Genomic DNA, 11,310 nt, shown 5'->3' with positions numbered 1-11,310 from the left:
GGGGAAAATCGATGGTACAGCATTTGGTTTAAGTCTACGTTTAAATCCGTCGGCACACGTAAGTTCTTTCATTAGCTGTGGTCTACTAAAGGCCTCAAAGGCATCAGGGCTAAAGTGGCGAGAACACAGACGCGGGTCTTTGGGAAGTTGTATTCGTCCACAGGCATCTTCCCATTCTTTTCTCCTCTTCTTGTCGCTAGGAAAGCTGTGAAGACTTACATCGCTGCTCTTGTTGCCCTTCGACTGAAAATTACAGCCAAAAGCCGCACAATGTGGCATCGTATCCGTGTTTTATATTATGAGTTGTGTCAAAATAGCAACAGGTAGCGCCAGTAGCTCACCGAGTGCAACCATTTGACGTCATCGAAATAATGGCGCCCCCCACAGTCCAAAATAAGCAAAAAACGATGTGGATTTTTTAACTAACGTAAATCTTTCATGTTGTTTCTACTACATTTTTCATTAACTGACATCATTTACGTTATTTTAAGCCATACAAGTCTTAATACCCGGGGTTCCCTTTAAAGCTACCCAAACCACCAAACCTGTCCCTAACCTTACCCGTATCCCACCTCAATTGCAGCAAAAGTGTTTTGCAATACAATATGAACACAATAAGTACATTGTACTTATTTTTTGATGTAGGTACATAGTAGTCACTCCTAAACCCTCAGCTGACAGCAGCTGTCTCCTTTACCTCTGCTCAAAGGAGGAGAACGCGGAGAAAGAGACCGTTGGCTCCAGTTCCCACGTCCAACCCAGGGAGGGCTCCAGTTCCCACGTCCAGCCCTAGGGAGGGCTCCTGTTCTCACGTCCAGCCCAGGGAGTGTTCCAGTTCCCACGTCCAGCCCAGGGAGGGCTCCAGTTCCCACGTCCAGCCCAGGGAGGGCTCCTGTTCCCACGTCCAGCCCAGGGACGGCTCCAGTTCCCACGTCCAGCCCAGGGAGGGCTCCTGTTCCCACGTCCAGCCCTAGGGAGGGCTCCTGTTCTCACGTCCAGCCCAGGGAGGGCTCCAGTTCCCACGTCCAGGTGGGGGGGCTATAGGGATCCGGCCGTAGAGGCCGGGTCGAGTGCCAAGGCCAGGGCCACGGAGGCAGCTCCGCCATGGCCCCGAGTTCCCTGCTCCGCCATGGGTCCCGGAACGGGTGCCTTCCGGGAGGGGGAGATAATGTCACACCCCTGGACTGCCCCCGTGTTCCGTGTCTTGTGTTTTGCTCCCCATGTGTTCCCCATTACCTAGTTTCTCCCTTGTTCATTGTTTCCAGGTGTTCCGTGCTCCTCGCTTCTAGACAATAGGCTGACTGTGACAGTAATACTTGTTTGTACATATTTTAACACATTTTAGTAAATAAAATAGGTAAATAAAAAATAAGTAAATAAAAAGTTTTTTGTCCATAAATATACTGATTAAAACATTAATTTTAAATATCAGAAAAAAACCCTTTTTAAATATATTCTGACAGCTTCGACTGTTTGAAAAAGATCCCATAATGATTTAATACAGCTTTACTGTAGTTACAAAACATTTTATTAAATGCTATGATTAATGTCATATTTTATAATGTCAGAAGCTCATTTCCGTCTTGTGAGGAATTGATTATATTCATGATACAAACATCAATAAAAATCTGATCTCGTTGATTTGTCATTGTGTTTTATTTCTGTACAAAAACAATAGAGATAAATGAATGACGTTCTTCATCAATCATGTTTGTGAAAGATACTTTTCAATGGAAAGTTCAATTTGACACTACAATAAAAATACAAATGTAGACACGCACACACGGATCATACTGTCTATATGAGGATTTATGACACATTTATTCTGACTGTTATTTCAGTGACAACGCCTTCCGTCCAGGGCCTGTAAGTTCTCGTCTGCTCTGACGGCTAGGGCTTACAGTGCTGCTGGACAGGCCGCTTCCGCCCTGCACGCCATGGCCCTCCTGCAAGTCCACCAGGCCAAGGCGTTGAAGCAGTTGCACGAGGGTGGTGCTGACTCGGGTGTGCTGCAGGAACTGCGCACGGCAACGGACCTCGCGCTTAGGGTGACGAAAGTCATGGGGTCAGATGATGTCCACATTGGTGGTCCAGGAGCGCCACCTATGGCTGACCTTGGCGGATATGAGGGAGGCCGACAAGCATCGCTTCCTGGACTCCCCGATCTCCCAGGCCGGCCTATTCGGCGAAGCGGTGGAGGGCTTTGCCCAACAGTTCTCCGCCGCGCAGAAGCAGACGGAGGCGTTTCGACACATCCTGCCCCGGCGGTCTGCTGCTGTCTGCACCCCACCGCCGGCTGCAGCCCCTCTGTCTGTTCGTCGCCGAAGGGGCCCTCCTGCGGCCTCCACCTCCGCTCCGGCGCGGCCACAACAGCAGCCTTCACAACGGCCGCAGCGTGGAGCTGGCCGCAGGAAACCGGCGCAGCCCGCCTCCACCCCTGCCAAGCCCGTGAAGCGCCAAAGCAGGCGGCGTCCCTGAGACGGGCGACCCGGAGCTCTTAGATCCTGCTCTTCAGGAGATGGTCACCGCACCACTCCTTTCCCCGGAGAAGGGCTGCGTGGAGAATCTTATTTTCCCGTTTGTTTTTGTTCCGCCCGCCGTTCACATCCCAGGCGAGCTCAATCGTGCAGCCGACGAGCTCTCACATCAGCTCGCCCTTCCGGGAGAATGGTGACTCCACCCCAGACAGTCCACCTGATTTGGAGACGCTTTGGGGATGCTCAGGTAGACCTGTTTGCCTCCCCGGATACGTCCCATTGCCAGTTATTTTACTCCCTGGCACCGCTGTCCTATCTTCCACCCCAGCTGGTGTGGGGGGACTAGCCGGCTTCCGCAGGGCACTGGAGGGGGTCAGCAATAGTGGCATTTTCCATACGGATCCCAATTCGTATCCTGACGTAACGTAGAACGTGACTGACTGAAAGGGAACGTCTAGGTTAGGAAGGAGGGAACGGAGACGTTATGTTCCGTCACCACAGTTGCTGTACCACCGCTGTACGGCTGGGGCACGTAGTCTCGGCTCCTCAGCGAAAAACTGATGTGCGTTTGCACACGCTCTCCTTTTATACCCGCGCTGTGGGGCGGGGTGCGCGTGGCAAAACACGCACGCCAACTGTCATTGGCTTGTCTCGGGCGAGATTCCAATTCGTCAGTCACGACTGATGTAACGTCTCCGTTCCCTCCTTCAGGGAACGAGGGTTACACAAGTAACCTAAACGTTCATCTGCAGTATTAATGTGATGTAGAGACTATAACATCTCACTGTCACTGATTCATCATGCAGCTCAAAGCATTATGGGTAGAATCTCTTGTCAGTCTATTCTGATTCATTAACACAGTTTCACTGATGATTGATGATAAAAAACAGTAAACCCAGGATAGAGCGGCTGAGTGAATGTGGTCTGGACTGTGTGGATGAGGCTCATTGTGTCAGAGACGCTGTAGAAGGACAGAGTTCCTGCACTGTGATCCACATACACTCCTATTCTCCTGCTGATGGACTTCACAGAGAGATCAGTCTTTGTCGTATTGTGTCTGAATGAGCATTGGGAGGAAGAGCAGAACAAACTCCAGGACTGATTGTTAGATCCAAACAAACACTCAACACCCTCTCCCTTCCTGCTGATGCTCTTATATGACACTGATATATCCACACCATAATCTCCACTCCACTCAATCTCCCAGTAACAGCATCCACACACACTCTCTCTACACAACACCTGAGAATAAACATCAAATCTGTCTGGATGATCAGGATATGACTGTTTCTCTCTCACACACGTCACCTTTCTGTTCTCCTCAGACAGAATGAGTTCAGTGTTTGCCGTGTTTGGATCCAGTGTGAAAGAACAGACATCTGAACACAAGAACAGAGACATTTAGAACACAACCACAATCACTACAGCTCTGTGTGTGTGTAGGTGTGTTGTGTGTGTGTGTTTGTGTGAGTGTGTTTGTAGACGTACATTTGCGTAGTCCTGCTGTAATCCTGGATTCTCCTCCATGATCCACACTAGAAAACATAGTGTCACATTCAATCACTGAGTAAACTGTTGCTATGCAGTTGCTAAGGTAACTTGGGGTGGTTGCTAGGCTGTTGCTATGTGATTACCAAGGTATACAAGGTGGTTGCTAGAGTACATGCAGTGGTTGCTAGTAGGGGTGTATCGCCAGTAAAGTCACGATACGATACGATACATATCACGATACAGGACTGCACTAAATTTTATTTCAGCAGAATTGAGTAAAACAGCTGTTTATGAAACACTGCATACTGTAGGATCATTGCTAACTACAGGCAGAGCAGACAGTTGAGCTTTGCATTATGAAGGGCCTCCAGAGCTGTATAATAATATTAGTAATGCTATAGGTTTCATCTTAACACTGGGCACTTCACCACCAGTTATTTTGATTGATTGCATCTTGTTTTTAACCCTTTAATGCACATCATGGGTCTAAAGTGACCAGACTGAGTTTATTTTTTCTACATCTTTGCAAGAAATTAATTTCATCATTCAGAATTCCTCAATTAACTAAAATGACCCATATAGAAACCTTTGCTATTTGCTATTTTTTTTGCTAGTAGGAACATATTTACTGCAGAAAACTATTCACCTGCCCCACATTTCACAACTCAGCATTGCTGCTTTTGTATAATTTATGCATTTAGTCTTATTTGATAATTTATTACCATAGAAAATAGTTTATATATTGTGAAAGATAACTGGATATTTGAATGTTAGGCTAAGGACCTTGAAATCTATTACTAGTGAGACAGAGAAACATGTCCAGTACTAGCTTGTTGTTGACATTCTATTTTAGCTAGGTCAACAAAATAAAAGTAAAAAAAATACATTATTATATACATGTATATATCATTGCTGTCAGGCGGAAACCTCGTATCTCCACATTTCATCATTTTAATTTTTTGTCAAAAATCAGTGCTATTGGTCACCTTTTATGTCTGTCAGTGTTCCTGAAAAGTAACGGTTTAGGACAGGGATCCTCAAATTTGGCCCACGAGATCCACTTTCCTGCAGAGTTTAGCTCTAACCCTAATCAAACACACCTGAGTATGCTAATCAATGTCTTCAGGATCATTAGAAAATCACAGGTAGCTGAGTTTGATCAGGGTTGGAGCTAAACTCTGCAGCGCATTGGACCTCCAGGGTAAGATTTGAGGAACCCTGGTTTAGGACATACAAGGTTTCTGTCTAACAGCGACAATATATAATCAGTATATACATGATCAGCTGCTTGTTGTGCACTCTTTATCTAGAGCGTTAGTATGGCTGATCCCAGTCATTCTAGATTAACGGCTGAAATGTTTGTAGAGATGCTGCATGATGAGGAAGATCAGGCCATTCTTAGTCTAGATCAGTGGTTCCCAACCCTGGTCCTGGAGGCAGAACCCTGGTTTAGGACATACAAGGTTTCTGTCTAACAGCGACAATATATAATCAGTATATACATGATCAGCTGCTTGTTGTGCACTCTTTATCTAGAGCGTTAGTATGGCTGATCCCAGTCATTCTAGATTAACGGCTGAAATGTTTGTAGAGATGCTGCATGATGAGGAAGATCAGGCCATTCTTAGTCTAGATCAGTGGTTCCCAACCCTGGTCCTGGAGGCACCCCAACACTGCACGTTTTGCATGTCTCCTTGATCAAACACACCTTATTCAGGTCATCAGCTCATTAGTAAAGACTCCAAGACCTGAAACTGGTGCGGCAGAGAAAGGAGACATGCAAAATGTGCAGTGTTGGGGTGCCTCAAGGACCAGGGTTGGGAACCACTGGTCTAGATCATCAGCATCAGATATTTCACACTCTGAATCAGGACTATGTGCTTGAAGGGTGCACCCCACCTTCAAAACCATATTACAGAAGCAATGGGAAGATGTGGGATAAAAAAAACAAAACACAGTCACCACACAGCTACAGGTATATCAAGGAGTTTATAAGACTGGTTTATTCTTTCTTTATATTGTAGACACGTAGAACATATCCGCGTTTGTGCATCAATGTCTGTAATGTGTGCTGTAGCTGCGAAACTTTTAGGAATCTTATCCAAGTTGTAGGCTAGTCAATATTGGTCAGTCAGTCGTATCTGAGGATCCGCGAATGAAACTGTGACCACAAACACCACTAACTTAAATGAATTATATGGCAATAATCAGCAATATGCTTTCACACAAATAACTTTATTTTTTGAATGTTTCAATGTGTTGACACAAATGACTTACTTGAATTTTTAATTGATACAACATTGCAGTTGTTAGAAAATAAATGCGTAGAGACGTTATTGCTTGATGACGTCAGGAACCGATGAATCGGCTTTTTGAACCGGTTCAATGAGCCGATCTATCCGAAAAGAACCGGTTCGCGGAAATGAATCGGACTTTGCATCACTAATACCTGCTAGATCCATGGCTTGGGTCAGTTGTTCTGTTATGCGAGAGGAGTGAAGCAAGCAGGCAGAGAACGCGGATCTAAGTGCAGGTAGAGTTTAATGACAAGACTAAATGAACAAAGAACAGGAAACACTGGGAAACAGAGAACCAAAACACGGGCAGACAACAGTATAATAACATTCAACAACTCCCAAAGCACAAGTGAAACGCAAGGGCTATTTATACACAGGAGAACAAGATAACAAAGGGGCATGGGAAATGGGAAACACCTGGGGAACCTTATCACGGGGAACCAATACACAAATGGACTACTAACAGACTACAAACAAGGCATAGGAAACACTTAACACAACATAAAAGTCCAAACAGAGCACAGAACATGTAACACAAACCCAGCGATTGGGTTGTTTTTACCCAGCGGTTGGGTAACTACCCAGAGGGTTGGGTCCGTTGGTTGAAAACAACCCAATCGCTGTTTGTCCATATTTTACCCAGCATTTTTTAGAGTGTAGGAAAAAAATAAAGGATAAATTTGTGGTCATTGTAAAAAAAATTAAATATTTTGAATATTCATGGATCAAGGAAATTTGTAGACCAGGGAATATTAAATGCTGAAATAAACGGATTTCAAAAGATAAAACAAAAAATGCCCAGCGAAGTATGAAATAACATAGGAAATGAATACGGACCATTTTAGGCCCATGTTGTGCATTAGAAGGGGTTTTCATAGCTTGTGTATCAAAGGATTAAGCCCACAAATAATAATGTACTTGTTCTAATAAATTGATATTGTAATGTACTCATTCTAATGTATTAATAAAATCATATTTACATTGCTGGTAGGTTATCATTGCACAAATTAATACACTCTCTACTTTTAAAAAAATACAAATTTGAAGCGTTCTAAATTAATGCGCTGTCTTCACTGTAGCTCACACAGACATTCAGCAGCAGAGACACTTCAGTGATTCTCTGCAATTTTATCAATAAAATAAAAATAATGTAGCTCTTCAGCTATTGAGTTTGTAACATCATTGTTTTTAAGTAATTAAAGCCAACGCTGCACTGTTAAAAGTGAAACGTGGCAAAAACAGAGGTAATTCATACATACACAGTATTTTTCTCTTCCTCTCCTTTTCGTAAATGGGTTCCTCTGTGGCCAGATTAAACTTTCTTGTAGCCTATATATATTATACTCTATTCATTATTTTTTTTTTTTAGAAAATGTGTGCTTTTCCACTCTGTTTTAAATGCAAGTTAAGTGTGGTCCACTGCTGCAGAATCCATACAGAAACATACTACTTGACGATACGGGTATCGATACAGATGTGTCGATACATTGTCATATCGATTTATCGAACACAGCCTGGTCTTGCTATGCAGTTGCTAATATCACGTTGCTAGCATGTTTTAACACATTGTTTAACAATGCTAAGCTAGTAGCTAGGCTTTGCTATTGATGATAGATAGATAGATAGATAGATAGATAGATAGATAGATAGATAGATAGATAGATAGATAGAGATCACATTTATTTGAATACATGAATAATTGCATTAGTTTGAATACCTATAGAGAGAGAGAGGTGTAGTGGACAGCACATTCCAGGGCCCAGTTTATGGTGGGGCCCCTCTCTGACCACAATAGTGGACAAAGATTTGCTACATTTTTATTGGATCTTGGTGGACTAACATAAGCAAACTGTCCAACGCCATCAGATAAAGATGCCAGGACAACAGCCAGACACCTCTTAGAGGGCAAGAAGACCTTTGGAACAAATCCCAGGAGGACAGGACTTCTCATTGGTCAAAATGCAGTTTCTGCCCTTCAAACACCAACAGACTGATCCCTAAGGCTTTTGGCTTGTGACCACCATAAAAATTCCTTAGGACCTCTGGATGCAGCAGCAGTGGGTGAAACAAAGAGAGATCACAGAGTTCCATCCAACTCCATTCATAACTATGTTCTCAAACCTTAAACTGATGCAAACTACAACACACACATCTCATATTTATTCAGAGAAATAAGTATTCTTAGTGACAGCGATGTGTAGGGCAACATCTTACACAAACTCAGCTGTTAATGGACAAATGAATGCATGCATGATAGTTCAATCTTCTTCCATCATGTTTGGGCTTAATGTGTTCGGAACATTGCCAAATGTATTCTGGTTGACACTTTTCTAAATGTGTGTTTGGACTATGCAAACAAGTTCCCCAGGAGGAAAGAAGGGTGGGCCACACCGTGTCCCCCCACTCTGATGGAAACAGCCTGGAGATGGAGAAGTGCCAGATTGCAATCTCCTCCTCATCGGAAAGAGAACAAGGAGTGTCTTTTGGGAAGGTACCTTTATCTGAATCTCCGGCCTGCGTGGTAGGAGATAGAAACAGATCATCCATGTTCTGAGTCTGAGTACCGAAAGGGAGAGACACTAACAGAAACACCGAAGGTCTGAGTCCCGTCAAGGAAAGGACTGTAACAGATCAACCTCCGTTCTGAGTCTCCGGCCTGCAAAGGTGAGACACTAGCAAATACACTCGTTCTGAGTCTCCCATTCCGAGAGACAGAAACATCAACGTTCTGAGCCTCTGGCCCATGCGAGAAGAGGTATTAACAGATACCAAGTCCTCAGTCTCCAGCTTGTGAAGCAGCAATAGATACGACCACGTTCTGAGTCTCCAGCCTGAGGAGAGAGATATTCTACGTTTAGAGTCTTCTTCCAGCAAGACAACAACAGATGCAGCACATTCTGAGCTTCCATCCTAGCGAGACAAAGTGGATTGACCAAGTTCCGAGTCTCTAGCCCAGAGAGGCAGAAGACACACAGACATCTGCAACAAAGTTAAGGTCCGGCGAGCAAACCTTCACTTCAAGGTACCTTTGCTTGCATGTTCCAGGCTAAGGACCTTCTGCACCTACTCCAGGGCCACATCTGCGTGCTCCAGATTTTAGGACCCTTTGGTGCTCCAGGAGATCAGCATCCTCCAGCGCTTCGTGTTCAAGACTGTTGAATCAGATTCCTGCTCCTTTCCCCACTGCACTGTTAACAGCACAACCAGTGGATGAAGTCACCGCCACCAGACTGCTCACTCAACCACAGAGAACGTAACTATCACTTAACAATCCCAAGGTCTCTGGAAGAGGTTTGGATGTGTATTATCAGAATATGATTTTCCTAATTTACACATTAGATGTTATATAGCTGATTGCAGTTTATAACAAATAATCTTTCACATATTTGTTTGAAACAAATAAGGGGAATAACCTTATTATGCATTAGATTATGTTCCCATGCTGAATTTAGGCCCTCGCTGAAAACGTCTAGACCAGTGGTTACCAAACCTGTCCTGGAGGCCCCCCTGCCCTGCACGTTTTGTATGTCTCCCTTATCTAACACACCTGATTCCACTCATCAGCTTGTTAGTAGTGACTGCAGTAACTAAATTGGGTGGTAGAAGGAAAAATTCAAACGCATGCTATGAAGCACTGTCAAGAGCATGCCAAACCAACAGGTGGTGATATAATCTCAACCGTAAAGCCATGTTGGCCAATCAGAAGCCTGAAAAAGTCTCTAGTAGGCGGAGATAACAGCGCAGGCACCGACGTCACAAGCCAAAAACTCTGTCTACACGATAACACTGCAACTGGTGTTTTTGAAAATCTTCACCCTGGCAGGTGTTTTCAAAAATGTTCAGTTTCGGTGAACTGGTGCTGCGTTTGCGTGTGGACGAACGGCCTAACCACGTAGAAAAAGCTGCGGTTTTAAAAATACATTTTTAAAAATGTTCGTGTGGACAGGGCCTAAGCCTCTCTGATGCCTTGGGATAGGTTGGCCCTAGCTGTCTTCAGGCATGAAGGCATTTTATTAATTTTTTTAAATAAAAAGTTGTCTTCATTCACGGGTCTAACCATTTTGGCATGTCATGAGCAGGGCTTTGTATACGGGAATAGATCATCAAAATAGATCGCCAGATGTCAATAAAAAGGACAGATAGCTAATTAGTATGCGTTTTAGCATATGTGGCATATGTGAACACAGCAATAAGTTTGGGCATATGTGAACACAGCAATTGCGCCTGAATCCGCGCCAAAACAATCGGTCCGAGATCGCCTGAACGAGGTGGTCTCGGCTCGATTGAAAACGAACTCTGGAGCAGTTCGGTTGTAGTGAGAAAGCAATCCGATCTAACGGACTAACGAACCAGGATATATCCCAATTTATGATGGGTATTACATAAGTTCCGTGAAAAGCATTAACTTTGTTGTTTTGCTAATACTTCAAAATGAACCAGTGAATGTCTGTGGGTGAGCACGTCTTCGCCATTCAAAATAAAAAAGTGCTCTTCTTCATTTTATAATGCCGTCTTATTGCTCTTCTTCATCATTCACGGGTATAACCATTTTGGCATGTCATGAGCAGGGCTTTGTATACGGGAATAGATCGTCAAAATAGATCGCCAGATGTCAAAAAAGGACAGATAGCCAATTAGTATGCGTGACCTTCTGATATGCATCAGCAAATTATTAAATGTATTATTCAAACTTTTCCTATTTTTTGTTACAATGGTGCCGTAATATGTGTTAGAACTAGGCCTGCATGACTCAGGGTGCTTTCACACCTGGCTCGTTGTTTGGGAACCTGGCGCGTTTCCCCCTTACCTCGGTTCGTTTGGGCATATGTGAACACGGCAATCGTGTCTGAATCCGCGCCAAAACAATCGGTCCGAGATCGCCTGAACGAGGTGGTCTCGGCTCGATTGAAAACGAACTCTGGAGCAGTTCGGTTGTAGTGAGAAAGCAATCCGATCTAACGGACTAACGAACCAGGCTATATCACAATTTATGATGGGTATTACATAAGTTCCGTGAAAAGCATTAACTTTGTTGTTTTGCTAAT

The 11,310-nt window shown here is 44.0% G+C and overlaps 1 protein-coding gene across 1 annotated transcript in view; it reads right to left on the bottom strand.

Annotated features, from left to right (window-relative positions):
- Positions 1 to 3,329: 3,329 nt before the first annotated feature.
- Positions 3,330 to 11,310, bottom strand: part of LOC107571858 (stonustoxin subunit beta-like) — a 25,849-nt gene continuing 17,868 nt past the window's right edge. The window contains exons 4-5 of the mRNA XM_016258242.1: positions 3,966 to 4,012; positions 3,330 to 3,856 (exon numbers count right to left, since the gene is read on the bottom strand). Of these exons, the coding sequence (XP_016113728.1) occupies positions 3,330 to 3,856; positions 3,966 to 4,012 (574 nt within the window). The remainder of the gene's footprint in view (positions 3,857 to 3,965; positions 4,013 to 11,310) is intronic.

This window comes from Sinocyclocheilus grahami, unplaced genomic scaffold (assembly GCF_001515645.1).
Source record: "Sinocyclocheilus grahami isolate Dianchi unplaced genomic scaffold, SAMN03320097.WGS_v1.1 scaffold1662.1, whole genome shotgun sequence".
Lineage (NCBI taxonomy): Eukaryota > Metazoa > Chordata > Actinopteri > Cypriniformes > Cyprinidae > Sinocyclocheilus > Sinocyclocheilus grahami.
The sequence above is the reverse complement of the archived record's forward strand: the minus strand, read 5'-3'. Positions and strand labels throughout refer to the sequence as shown.